The sequence below is a fragment of the Arthroderma uncinatum genome (assembly GCF_011692745.1).
Source record: "Arthroderma uncinatum strain CBS 119779 chromosome Unknown scaffold1, whole genome shotgun sequence".
In the NCBI taxonomy this organism is placed as follows: Eukaryota; Fungi; Ascomycota; class Eurotiomycetes; order Onygenales; family Arthrodermataceae; genus Arthroderma; species Arthroderma uncinatum.
Window position 1 is genome coordinate 2,084,900 of NW_022983863.1, and position 13,287 is coordinate 2,098,186.

Below are 13,287 nucleotides of genomic sequence, written 5' to 3' on the forward strand. Positions count from 1 at the left end.
GAGAGTCTAGAGCGAACACTATGGACATGGTCCGCCGAACTGCACTGCGAATGGGAGCAGAAGCTGGTTCACCGACAGTAGGCTGGATTGATGCTGGGGTGAGTTCTCTTGCTTGGCGGGAGATGTTGGTGGTGGTCGATAAAGTGAGGGATGCAAGGGGGCTAAGGGGCGCCAGGGGCTTGCGCTTGCAGGCGTGGAGTCTCCGAGCGAGCCTCGACGGCTTCTTTGCCTCTTTTCTGAGGTTTCGCCGCTGTTGTGTCGGTGTTCGCGGTGAGGCTCTATACAGGGGAAGTTGACGTTGACGTTGTGGGAGGTTGAAGTTGAAGTTCGTCGTGAGAAGTTCCTGTTTGAGACGAGCCCGCGGTACGTCGACGTCGACGACGGCCAGCAGCATAGTTAATTAATATATATAATCCGTCACATCGCACACGACCTGCATCGGCCACACGCTGGGAGAGAAAATAGATCTATGAATAAAAGAGCTGCCAATCGAGCAGTGGGCGGAGGACGTTAACGGTCGATTTTGCAATTACACCTCATTTCGAACAGGCGACATCCTCGCCGCAAGCCTGTCTATATCGCTTTTGTCTCTACTACTATCCCTGGTCTTATGATCGGTTCCATGCATATATTCGCTGCCTGGACGTAATATCAGGCTCGATATAGGTGTTTCTATTTTGAGTCACGTGATGGTGATATTTTAGAGGTCGGAGAAGTTGATGAAGAAGACGAAGAAGACGAGCATAGAGATAGACGGGAAGACAGCGAGCCATGAAGCCGTTAACACATATATCGAGGCCTCGATGCCTATCACGGGTAGTTCGGGTGAGACTCTGCACACCTTTTACTCTGTTCTATCAATGTTACTGACCATTCTACAGGCCGCAAACCAGCAACTCGCTCATGAGCAGAAGAGCTTCCTGAGCGTGCCATACCGAGCTCTCTCCAGCAGTTCGCCATCACCGAGGACCCCCGAGAACGTGTCAATTGGCCGTGAGCGGAGTAGACATGGAGCCGCATTCACAGCAGCAACTGACAGGCTGTTGACTTCACACGTCACCAAGCGTGCCATATCGGGTTACAAAGAGTCATACGTCGCATACGGTGCAACAAAGAAGCTGTTCAGCGCGTGTGCGGGGCAGGCAGAGTATACCATCTCGGAGGCACTCAGGAAGGCAGAGCAGATACCCAAGACAGCGGCGGGTGAGGATATCGGAGAGGGCAGTGGATGGTGGTACGAAGGTGAGCACCCAATTCGTCTGATACAGAGTGCTTTTCACAGCCACTAACAGGCATTGATAGAACTGGGACTTCTCCCTACATTCTCGTCGTGGTCTCAAGTTACCTTCCTGCACATGTACCTTATGACCGTCCGACTACGCGGACTGTCCTCTCCCGAAAGCGTCCAGACCTACAACAGATATCTACTCGATCACTTCTCCCACGAGGCGGAACGGCGCATGGATGAAGTTCACGGCATAACAGCAAGGGGTATCCGCGTGACATATCTCAAGGATCTATTCATACAATGGCGAGGCGTCCTGGCTGCTTACGACGAGGGACTCGTCAAGGGAGACGCCCAGCTTGCGGCAGCCGTTTGGCGGAATCTATTCAAAGGCCTTCCAACGGATCATAAGGGAAACGAGCTCGACTGGGCTAAGATCGCGAAGGTGGTCGTGTACATGCGACGAACTTTGGACAAGATGGCGCCCGTGGACGAGGTGACACTTCTGACCGAGTTTGCACAGGGATTGGGGGCTAGCAAGTATTTTGTCACAGCTGAGAATGACGGGCAGTTGGTCCAGCTGGCGAGTAGAGGCGCGAAGGAGTCGTTCAAGCTTGATCCAAAGCCGTTAGGGAAGCCACAGTAAGCGGGGAGCGCTCGACTTGAGCGTTGGATTCCTAAATCTACTGTATATTATGTACCATAGCATTCACCCATGATGACCTGATATTGATCTATTAACCTATTAACCTATACGGAGTATTGACCTGATATATCTATACTGACGTGAGAGTGTAAATAACTGCTGTCGGCTTAGCTCAGCTTTTAGCCAGGAACAGCTTGCATCGCCCGACCAACGAGAAGATGCGCCGACAACAAACATCGAGGACACCAGCTTGACACTTCCCCCATCGATTGAGCAGGAACTCGTGGGCTGGGCTACTATATATACATACCGCATATATATATATATATATATATTTCTTCGGTCGCTTCAGAAAAGTCATCGGTGAATTGAACATGGCGGACCCAATGCCACAGGTGCAAATTGAACTCCCAGCTGTAGACGTGGATATGGCGGAATCTACAGCCCAAGAAGCCGAAGAAGAAGCTTCAGGCCCGTCTAATGATGCCTCGAAGGAGACGGAAGAAGCAGAAGAAGAAACACAAGAACCAGCTGCGCCGGTAGTCGCTACACAGAAAGACCTGTTCCTTAAGTATGTACCCGCCATTGCTGCTCGTTTACCCCTCGGAGTCTACAGTACTCTTCCAGATTGAGGAAGATAGTATTATATATGGCCAGTGGCTGACCGTGTTTGTTCTTCTTGACTAGTGTCCTTAAATCGCCCATCATACAGCTGGTCCTAGGGAAGGGCGAGGAGGAAACTATACTCACTGCGCATCAAGCGGTCCTTGAATCCAGTCCATTCTTTGCAGAGAAATTATCGCAATTTGAAAGCGGAGGCGAAGTACGGACTCATTTCCACTATTACCAGTATCTATACGATAGTAGTGCTAACACCATTGTCTACGCTACAGCGCCGCATAAGCCTTGAGGATGAAAACCCAGATGCGGTCGCCTGCTTCCTTCAATTCCAATACACTGGAGAATACTTCCCACGATGCATACCTAACAACAATAAAGATCTTGAGCAAGACCCCGCCATCCCCTCGACGGACGAGGTGGGCAACGAGCTCCTCAAACACGGACGAGTATACACCCTAGCTGAAAAGCTCGGAATACCTAAACTACAAGCACTCGCATTCGATAAGATATGCAGAACCACAAGCACGGCTTCTGCCGAGATTGTCTATGCTAGATACGTGTACAGCAATACCTCGCCAAGCGACGAGACGATCCGGAAACCCATTGCTAAATTCTGGTGCACGAGGAGTGTCATGCGTCATGAGGCTGAGGATGAGTTCCGCGCTTTGTGTCTTGACTTCCCGCAGTTTGGTTTCGATATACTTAACACCGTTCTTAACATGAAGGAAAAGCATAGTAGGGAGCGCGAGGCTACCAGCAGCCCTGTTCCTAAAGGATCTGCTAGAAAGAGATCCCGGATCTTCTAGATGGCTATACCTCTACCGTTCCTTTCTTCACTTCATTACATGCTGTTATCATTACTGTTTTCCACAGGAAAAAAACACACCTGGAACCTAGGATCCTTTCTCTATGTAATACCAATACAGCTGCGGTTTGCTTGGCTACGCTTAAAGCTTGATGCCAAATTTGTTTTTATTTGCAATCAACTGGGTGGATCGTATGTACATTCTTCTTCTCACTTATGCTGCTCTACCTTTTATTTACAAAGGCAATTAGTTAGCGCCTTCTTGGACGATGCGCTCCACCTCCTCCGGCTCCTTCGGTACCGTGGTCAGGTTCTCGAAGCCATTGGCGCGGACAACGACGTTGTCTTCGATACGTACACCTCCGACGGTCCAGTATTTGTCTAGCACATCAGTATTGATGTATTTGCTCGTTTCTGGGTTGGTGAGGAAAGGCTCGATGATGTAGCGGCAGAAGTAGACCTGAAGAATATGTTAGCTAGCGATTGTATAACGGGGTTGGAGTCACTTACACCAGGCTCAATAGTCACAACAGACCTCTCTGGGATAGTACCACGGAGACGCAAGTATTTGAACATGCGGTTGGGGTCAGCCGGGTTAGGGTTGCCTCCAACATCATGAGTATCCATTCCGAGATGGTGGCCGAGGCCGTGGGGGAAGAATGCAGCGCTAATTCCCTTGTCAAAGATCTCATCCTCAGAGCCAGTGAGAATGCCGATCTTCACCAGTCCCTTGATGGCAACTCGGTGGGCCATGGCGTGGAGGTCATCGAACAGAACATCAGGCTTAATCATGCCCAATGTGACCTTCTGCATCTCCAGGGCGATGTCGTAGATCTGGCGAGCCTCTGGAGAGAACTTCCCTGAAAGAGGGAACGCACGGGTGATATCAGCGCAGTAAGCTTTGTACTGGCATCCAGCATCGATGAGGAGCAGCTGGTCCTTAACACCGGTAGCTGGGTTGGTCAGGTCGGCATTGTTCTTCACGTAATGAAGAGTAGCAGCATTGGGACCACAGGCAAGAATGGGGTGATAAGACTGGTCTGAGCAGCCATTTGCCATGCATACGTAGTTCAGCTTAGCATAGAACTCCCGTTCGTTTGTCGCCTTGGTTGCAGACTTCATCACTTCGACATGGGCCTTGCTCGAGACCTCGTTCGCACGTCGAAGAAGGCCAATCTCGTACTCGTCCTTGACGACACGACAGCTTTCAATGGCAGTCTTCAAGGCCGATGACTCGTTTTGCTTGAACGAGGAAAGAGAAACTTCCGAGCAGACTCGGTCTGCAATTGTGAAGACCTTCTCAACACCGCATTTTGCGAGGTAGTTGTTTATCTCTGTGGTTGGAAGCACGACATCCACATCGAACTGCTTCATGGCTTCGGCAGGTTCAAGGGGGAGACCTGACCACATGACCGATGCCGGGTCGATTGGGGGAATGAACAGGGTGAGTTCATCCTTCTCGATGTTATATGCCACGGAACAGTCGGCCTCGAGGCAGCCGGAGAGGTAGAGGAAGTTCCGTCGTTGACTATCTCACCGTTAGCTGGTATCCTTCAGTTTTATAGGCCAAGTCTATATCATACCGGAAGTGGAACGGCTCATCGCTGTCGTCTATGATATGCTCCTTCTGGCCCTCGACGAAGATGATGCCGGACGAGCCATGCCCCGCGGCACTGAGCTTCTCCGCAACGCGTTTGGCGTGGCTCTTGGCGGGATATTTGTCGACGTTGATATCCATGGCTATAGATCACTGCACTGTGGGTTATATTAAGACAAGAAGCAGACGAGGATGAAGATGAAGTTTTGGATGTTGTCGTCGTTATTCTATCTATCTCGCGCCCTTTTCGGCATTCTTGAAGCCGTGGAAAACGCGGGGCTAAAGATGGCTAACACCGGGTCGGATTACATAACAGCGGATGTTATATCGAGAAAGGAGAAGAGGAAAGCTGTTATGAGGATTGAAGACGAAGATGTGAAGATGAAGATGTGCAGATGAAGAGCAGACGCCATGGCTAACATAGATAAGAAGCAATAGTATGGACTAATATAACCCGTCGTCGGGGACCTCTTCAAAGTCAATTGACCACTCATCGATCTCGGCAAACTTCTTCTTCTGTCGCAGCAGCTCGTCACTTATGATGGAAACTGCTATATCTCTCCCGGTCAGGACCTCTGGCTCCTCAGGGAAGTTCTCCTTATCCCAGTCCGCATCTCCGTCTGCGTTGCTGAGTCGTGAATACGTCTTCTTTGCTGCTAGACCCTTGGTTGGATGTGATGCTGTAATATCAGCCTTGGGGCGTCCTCTCTTGGGCCGTATTGGATTCTTCGTTGTTTCTAGTATCTTAGACCCGGTTTGGTTATGCGGACGTTTCTTGTTCTTTCGTTGGTTCGTTGTGTCTTCCAAGACGCGCTGCTCTCCAGAGAAGTTGAGTTCATCTTCTGATCCTGGAGCAGAGAGAACGTAATCCTTAGCTCCAGCACGAGAGCGTTTACTTCTCTGTTTGGCCAGGCCTTTACGGCGGCTACGTCGTTGGGGGAGTAGGGTGTCTTGTAGTAACGTGGTAGATAGGTGAGGGTATTTTGAGGATTGTGTGCCAGTGCCTGCGAGATGTGATTGCTGGTTTGCAGAGCTTTGGGGAGTTGAAGCTGGAGGCGTGACAGTCCCGAGGCTGCTTGCTGGGGGTGCCATCGTCATTGTCTGTCGTCTGGATTCCTGCCCTTGCGAGCTAGTGAAATTCATTGCTGGAAGAGAATCGATGGATGTAAGAGAGGAACAGTCGTCATCATCATCCTCGACTTCATCGGCGGCGGTAATAGGCTGTTTATTTGGGGTTTCGACAACGACCGGCGGTTCATCTGGAATTTCGTCGTCGACAACAGGTGCTTCGTCTGGAGTTTGATCGACGGCAGTAGGTGGTTCATCTAGATCCCCATCAACTGCAATAGAAGGCTCTTCTGAATTCTCGTCAACCGCAATAGATGGCTCATCCGGATCCTCATCAACTACAATAGAAGGCTCATCTGGGGTCTTGTCAACGGCGATGGATGGCTCATCCGGTATCGTATCATCAGGAATATCCCCGCGCCATACGGGAATCTCAACAGTGACACGGGGGAATTTTGGTGTCTTCTTCTTCGTTGTAGGAGTGACATCGGCTTCGTTCAAAGTCTTCCTCCTCGTTGCTGGCAGTGGTGTAGATATATCCTCCGGATCAAAGTTACCGAGTAAATCATCAGAGCCCAACTCGGACGACCCTAGGTCCAAAGAATCGTCCCCCACAAGCTGTAAAATACTCGGCTGCCTTGGGCGCGGGCGAAATGCACTTAATATCGAGCTCTCAAAGGCAGGTGTATGTCCTCTGTTATTCATGTCCCCCCGTCTCGCGCTGCCCGGGAATGCCTGTAACCGCAGCGAGGCACCCATCCCAACGCCTCCTGATGGAGGCGCATTTATCTGCTGATGTCGGTCCCTAACAGGAGTTTGGCTGCTTGCCATTCCTCTTTCGCGATCTCTCCGTATCATCCCTGGACTCTGGCCTTGCAGTTCATCGCTTTGTCCCTCGGCCTCGGAAAGCTCAGCTCCGCCGCTTATATCAAATCTGGATCTCGGTGTGGTATTGGACTTCGTCGCGGAACCCTTAGACTGCCTCCCAGAGACCTTTCTTCCTTTCCTACCGCGCGTAGCACTCGATTTGGCGGGCGGTGCGGGAGGAGGAGGGTTATCGTTGCGAGTGACCCGAGCTCGCTTCGCAGCTGGTCGAGGCATCTTGTTGACGACGATGGCCTATCTGGCTGAAAATATTATAGCTGTCGGCTTCCGTGGTATAGATATCAGCTGCGTATCCAGATCAGCAGCCTATCTTGAGTGTTGTCAGCTTTGTGACGCGATGATTTCATAAATGTCAAAGTGACGCGCCGCTTGTTTTGTTTGGCCCAGAAACGGCCTAGCGTCGGCAGGAGTGTAAAGATAAGCTTCCGGCCATTTTTACCATGAAAAAGAAAAAGAGGCTCAACATGCTCGAAATACTTTACGATGGGAATATTAAGTAGTTTAGAGCCCTCTAGGGGTCCAAGGAATGGCAATGTCGTGGTTAAATACAACTGCTACCTACGTCTAAGTCGATGGCGGAGGAAGTACCACTCGTTCTAAACTGCTCTCCACGATGGGTAATAGCTGCGCAAGGTGGTTCGGATCCCGCATCATAGCTGGGACGTCTTTGCGAGAGCCACCGATCACCTACAACCTCGTTCAGTATGCAATTTTCTTTTCTTTCGGTGGGCAGTGGATATAACTTACCTCCCGGACTTTATCGTACTCGCACTCCTTCGCAAGATACTCCCGCACCACTTCACCAGTGTCAAAATCGACGAACACACGGGTATCCCGCAGCCGGAAAAGGACATTATCTAATCGCATAAATAATCTAGTGAGCAGGAGAAGACAGGTCGGCATGACGCGAATCTTGCATGATAGCATCGTGATTCCGTTATCTGCTAGTTCATCCTCATAAAGCATGATGTCATCGTAAAAAAGAATCGGGTCTGGCCGCTTCAGCTGCTCTATCGGGATGGGGCTAGACGACGGCTCAAATTCATGACCGTTCGGCGTAAGAGTGCCCTTATAGTCAGTGGTATATGACCAGTCGAACGGCTTAACCACTTCTTTTATGCCCTCGTGGGCAGTTTCTCTGCAGACTAATGTTAGGGTTGAACTACTGTATAAAAGTGCTCGCCTGCATCCTCACTCACCTGCTCTTCTGCCACTCGCCAGAATACGACACTTTGAGCATCGAGGCTCCTGTTTTATCCACGCGATCCAGGGCATCAAATGCATTAAAGGAAATGCCCCACCCGGTTGGTATATGTTCGATAGAAACCATGTTATCCCCAAATATCATTTCAGGCGGCGCAATGCCCAGCTTGCTCGTCATCTCATCGATTGGGCCAGCTTTAAGGATTGGTAGTTTCTGGGTACTTATTTTGAAGCCCTTTCTTGTTATCGAGCTTGGGGGCGTGGCCTCTGGTGAGGGGAAGCTCGACTGAGTCCCGTTTGAAGAAGCCATGGTTATCGTACTGAATCCCAGTAACAACCCAGAGTATAGTAATCTTCCTGCGCCACAAGACTATGCACTCTGATGTTCAATGACTGATTATTCGTTGTTATTGCTCAAGTTTTATGGCATCTTTCCTTGCTTCCTTTTCCGGCCAGTAGATAAAGTCACGTGCTGGGGATGATGAGGTAAGCCGGAGAAGGTCGGGCCGGTGGTTGCTGCGACAACGCGAGAGTTTACTTTAAGTGTAAATAGAAGCCAGCGACAAGCAATGGAGTTTCTGCTCTTCAAAAGCTGCAGAAGCTGAGATCGCCTTCTGTTTATCTTCTCTTTTTCACTTCTCTGGGTTATCCACTGCTCTAGCTATTCCGTCGCAACACATCTACTGCTCTCCATCACTGTACTACCCTCCCAGGATGACTACAAAGGTGCTTGAGGCTCGGTTCGAGCAGTTGAACGTTAACGACGAGAACGAGCCGCCAGTCAACAGTCTTCACCTCAAGGCAAAGGTAATACCATTATACAGGCTTCTGAAATACGTTGATTGCTAATAGATCGATAGGGCGTGCCATCAAAATGTGGTCCGCCTTCAAACTCACACAGCAATGCCAGCTCAAACCGGCCCAACCTTCTCAAGCTTGCGCTTCAAAACAACAACGAATCCAAGTCTCACCGAAGCCCACTAGAAGAAGAGTCTCCCAACACATTACGCATGAACGATTCAGCGGGCAACCCGAAAAAGTTCCATCTCGGCATGTTCGAGATTGGCAAACCACTTGGCAAAGGAAAGTTCGGAAGAGTATATCTTGCCCGCGAGAGATCTACGGGTTTCGTATGCGCATTGAAGGTGTTGCACAAGAGTGAACTCGTCCACGGCCACGTTGAGAAGCAGCTAAGACGTGAGATCGAAATCCAGAGCAACCTCCGACACCCAAACATTCTCAGATTATACGGCCATTTCCACGATAGCAAGCGAGTGTTCCTCATCCTCGAGTTTGCTGGGAAGGGAGAGCTTTACAAGCATCTAAGAAAGGAGAACAGGTTTCCTGAATGGAAAGCAGCCCAATACATTGCCCAGATGGCTGCTGCCTTGAAGTATCTGCACAAGAAGCATGTTATGCATCGCGATATCAAACCAGAAAACATCCTGGTTGGGATTCACGGAGAGATCAAGATCAGTGATTTCGGCTGGAGTGTACATGCCCCAAACAACCGAAGACAGACGATGTGTGGAACTCTCGACTACCTTCCCCCAGAGATGTTGAAGCCCGGATCCGGCGACAAGTGGTATGACGAGAAAGTTGACCTGTGGAGCTTGGGGGTTCTTATATACGAGTTCATCGTCGGTGAAGCTCCCTTTGAAGACTCACCAGTGATGACGCACAGAAGGATTGTCCGGGGAGAAATGACTATCCCGTCTTTCGTAAGCCCCGAAGCCAGGGATCTTATTAAGAAGGTAAATGCTCTGCCTCTTTCCCCTAGCTTTTCACACGGGTATCACTGACATTTCTTAAAACCAGCTTCTTGTACTTGACCCTGCCAGTCGAATTCCACTGGATGAAGTTCAACGGCACCCATGGATTGTGAAATACTGTGTGAAGGGAGAGAGAGTATCGCAGAGAGAAGCTGCAGGCAAGAGCAAAGGCAAATAAGTAAATAAAGGGAGGGGGTATTCAAAGTCTATCTATTGTTACAGCGTCATGATTGTTTGAGCGTTTTGTCTCTTTGGTGTTTTCCTTTGTTTCCATAATATCTGGTGTTATCGGTATATTTCGTCAAATGGTCGTGTATCTCGAAAGCAGCTTTCCCATACTTCATCTACTACTCTCAAAGCTTGCTCTTTATTCTTGCATGCAGGCCTGGCCATCAGGGACAACACGGCTCTCCGTCTAACGCAGTCCTGGTGATGGTTTGCCAGCTTGAACTGCTGTTTTCCAAAGAACTCATTGGCCCATCTGCACTCTCCGCTCAATGAGCTTGCTCGTATCTAGGAGGTTGAAGTTAGCGTGTGTCACTCGTGTGATTTCTCTCCAGACAGCCAAACATACCTCTGCACACGCGGCATGCTTCAAGTTATCCACCCAGTCGAGCTTAAAGCGTAGGTGATCATATGCGTGTACCATCTCGTGGGCCAAGGTATCCTCAAGCTGACTCTGGCTGTTCATGGCGTTTGCGCATATCTGAATTCCATACTCGGGATCAAACCCTCCTCCCCGCCGAGATGTACATCTCCGACAGTATATGTTCTTTGAAGATATATCTCCCCCGAGCTGCCTGATGTTATCCTGAAGGAATCTTATGACCGGACCTGGAAATTGGAGAAAGTATCAGTACAAGCAATTGAGAGAGAAGTAAATCGACGTTGTTCCGTACTATAATTCAGCAGATACTCCTTCTGCGTCTCGCACCGCTTGCAGTCTGCCTCTTCGTTGCGGAGATCTCTCGCGAGCATGAACTGCTGGACGCCCTCTGGGGTCATCTTCCCCGTAATGCCCGCGTAGATGTTCCTGAAATGGGTGAGGATGTCGTCTCCAGGTATGAACCCGTTCGACTTTGGCTTCTTCTCCGAGGCATTGCTGCCTGATGACTGTGCTTCCGCCATTGCTCTGCAGCTGTCTTCTCTTCTTATTCCCTTCCTCTTGTCCTGCTTCTCCTTCTCGTCTCTCTTTCTTCTCTTCCAGCTCTTCCTTCTCGTCTTTCTCGTCTCAAAGCTTCCTTATTACATAATATCGGCCCGGACTTAGTATCTTCCGTCCTCGGCCTCTGATTGGCTCGGCTCGGGTTTTCGCTTTCGGAGTTTTTCGCATCCCGGCACTTTTTTTTCTTCTTTTCTCGTTCTTTGGTGGGATGTTTTTCTCTTTGCAGGCTGAAGTTGCCCCGTCCAGCCCTTGATATAACTGCACCAAGTAGATAGCGCCAGGTAGCCCACGGGTTAACGGGCGATACGAAAAGTGTCTTAAGTCCATAAATATCTTTGTAAAGTTTAGACCGGCTACTGTCGGGGCGCTACTAGATCCATCGAAGAGGCAAAGAGATATACATACGTTCCTCAAGGGTACCTCCATCTCTTTCTCCTACACATCGGCCGTTTTTATATCTATTTCTAAACACCTTGCTCTAGCTATTTTATTGTTTCTCTCTTATCGTCCAGGCTACGACCTTCAGCAGCCATGGCGCAGTCTCAGAATCGAACCCCGCCTGCGGTCATGGGCGCCGTCACCGAGCAAATCGGCAACACCCCTCTCGTTCGCCTCAACAGGCTGCCAAAAGCCCTGGGCATAGAAGCAACGGTATACGCCAAACTAGAATTCTTTAACGCCGGCGGGAGCGTCAAGGACCGTATCGCCCTGCGCATGATCGAGGAGGCAGAGCGCTCGGGAAGGATAAAGCCTGGCGACACTTTGATCGAGCCCACCAGCGGCAATACGTAAGTACATGCAATGCAGCCTGTGCATGGCGCATGAGTTTGAGTTAATATAAACTAACTGCCGGTGATTTTTTAGGGGAATCGGATTGGCTCTTGTTGCTGCTGTGAAAGGTTCGGGGTTGAATCCTTGCTATTGCGACATAGACACCCTCGGCTGACGATGCATTTCCCCCTTTAGGCTATAAGGCAATCATCACCTTGCCCGAGAAGATGTCGGCGGAGAAAGTCGCCGTGCTTCGCGCGTTGAATGCCACGATCATCCGCACCCCTACCGAGGCGGCCTTTGATTCCCCAGAGTCTCATATCGGAGTGGCCAAGCGTCTGGAGAAGGAGCTGCCTAACGCGCATATTTTGGACCAGTATGGCAACCTGGATAACCCGCTGGCACACGAATATGGAACCGCAGAGGAGATTTGGACCCAGACCGAGGGCAAGGTCAGTGCGATTGTTGCTGGAGCCGGGACCGGTGGCACCATCACTGGAATTACCCGTGGACTGAAGAAGCATAACCCCTCGATCAAGGCCATTGCGGCCGATCCTCATGGCTCTATCCTCGCCGTACCAGAGCCCCTGAACCAGGAACACCTTAACGAGGCCTATAAGGTGGAGGGAATCGGTTATGACTTCATTCCTGATGTCCTCGACAGGAGCATCATTGACAAGTGGTACAAGACCGGCGATAGGGAATCGTTCAAATATGCTCGACAGCTTATTGCAGAGGAGGGACTACTTGTCGGTGGAAGTAGTGGAAGCGCCATCGACGGATTAGTACAGGCTTCAAAGGACGGTCTGGTCGGTAAAGATGATGTCGTTGTTGTCATATTGCCTGATAGCATCCGAAGCTACTTGACCAAGGTATGTCCAGCACGAATTTAATCACTTAACATATATATACTCACCTATCTCGACAGTTTGCCGACGATGACTGGCTTGCGGCGAACAACCTGCTTCCAGAATCCACCGAAGCCGTTCCTCCATCACCACAACTGGCTCCCCAGGGATCAACTGACCGATTCGCGGGCGCCAAAGTCAAGGCACTGCGTCTCAAGCCCGTCACGACAGTATCTGCCAGCTCATCCTGCTCAGCAGCCATTGAAACCATGAGAGAAAAGGGTTTCGACCAGCTTCCCGTCCTCGCATCTCAAAGCCGAAGACTAGTCGGTCTCGTAACCCTCGGAAACATTCTCAGTTGGATCTCTCGCGGCCGAGCCACTGGCAACAGCCCCGTGTCGGACGTCATGTTCGATTTCTCGAAGATATCTGAAATCGTTACCGACCCGCGCAACCTAGGCAAGCTACCAAAGACTGAAGCCGAAGGTAGCAAACGCCGCGAATTCGTCGAGATCACAATGGACACACCCCTGAGCGTTCTCAACCGTTTCTTCGAGTGGAACAGCGCAGCGGTAGTGACTGAGAAGGACGAGTCTGGAAACATGAAGCCACTCGCCGTCGCGACCAAGGTCGACCTCTTGACCTGGCTCCTACAGCAAAACAAGGCCGTTTAGATTCCTC

General features: G+C 50.4%; 6 protein-coding genes across 6 annotated transcripts; 3 read left to right on the plus strand and 3 right to left on the minus strand.

Annotated features, from left to right (window-relative positions):
- Nucleotides 1-20: 20 nt before the first annotated feature.
- Nucleotides 21-3,298, plus strand: GIQ15_00655 (uncharacterized protein; the record flags this gene model as incomplete). Its single annotated transcript, XM_033548072.1, has 7 exons — nucleotides 21-98; nucleotides 287-363; nucleotides 707-1,242; nucleotides 1,303-1,867; nucleotides 2,224-2,442; nucleotides 2,559-2,694; nucleotides 2,765-3,298. The coding sequence occupies 7 exons, from the start codon at nucleotides 21-23 to the stop codon at nucleotides 3,296-3,298; spliced, it is 2,145 nt and encodes a 714-aa protein (XP_033409023.1).
- Nucleotides 3,299-3,544: 246 nt separating this feature from the next.
- GIQ15_00656 (xaa-Pro dipeptidase) lies at nucleotides 3,545-5,035 on the minus strand (the record flags this gene model as incomplete). Its single annotated transcript, XM_033548073.1, has 3 exons — nucleotides 3,545-3,757; nucleotides 3,808-4,825; nucleotides 4,881-5,035. 3 exons carry the CDS (start codon nucleotides 5,033-5,035, stop codon nucleotides 3,545-3,547), a joined length of 1,386 nt encoding a protein of 461 aa, XP_033409024.1.
- A 303-nt stretch (nucleotides 5,036-5,338) lies between these two features.
- GIQ15_00657 (uncharacterized protein) lies at nucleotides 5,339-8,360 on the minus strand (the record flags this gene model as incomplete). Its single annotated transcript, XM_033548074.1, has 4 exons — nucleotides 5,339-7,081; nucleotides 7,436-7,534; nucleotides 7,595-7,985; nucleotides 8,047-8,360. The coding sequence occupies 4 exons, from the start codon at nucleotides 8,358-8,360 to the stop codon at nucleotides 5,339-5,341; spliced, it is 2,547 nt and encodes an 848-aa protein (XP_033409025.1).
- Nucleotides 8,361-8,764: 404 nt separating this feature from the next.
- GIQ15_00658 (serine/threonine-protein kinase 6) lies at nucleotides 8,765-9,852 on the plus strand (the record flags this gene model as incomplete). The annotated part of the gene is made up of 2 exons (XM_033548075.1): nucleotides 8,765-8,857; nucleotides 8,911-9,852. 2 exons carry the CDS (start codon nucleotides 8,765-8,767, stop codon nucleotides 9,850-9,852), a joined length of 1,035 nt encoding a protein of 344 aa, XP_033409026.1.
- Nucleotides 9,853-10,644: 792 nt separating this feature from the next.
- Nucleotides 10,645-10,950, minus strand: GIQ15_00659 (metalloprotease ATP23; the record flags this gene model as incomplete). Its single annotated transcript, XM_033548076.1, has 1 exon — nucleotides 10,645-10,950. The coding sequence occupies one exon, from the start codon at nucleotides 10,948-10,950 to the stop codon at nucleotides 10,645-10,647; it is 306 nt and encodes a 101-aa protein (XP_033409027.1).
- Nucleotides 10,951-11,518: 568 nt separating this feature from the next.
- Nucleotides 11,519-13,280, plus strand: GIQ15_00660 (cystathionine beta-synthase; the record flags this gene model as incomplete). The annotated part of the gene is made up of 4 exons (XM_033548077.1): nucleotides 11,519-11,775; nucleotides 11,852-11,886; nucleotides 11,954-12,630; nucleotides 12,687-13,280. 4 exons carry the CDS (start codon nucleotides 11,519-11,521, stop codon nucleotides 13,278-13,280), a joined length of 1,563 nt encoding a protein of 520 aa, XP_033409028.1.
- Nucleotides 13,281-13,287: the final 7 nt, after the last annotated feature.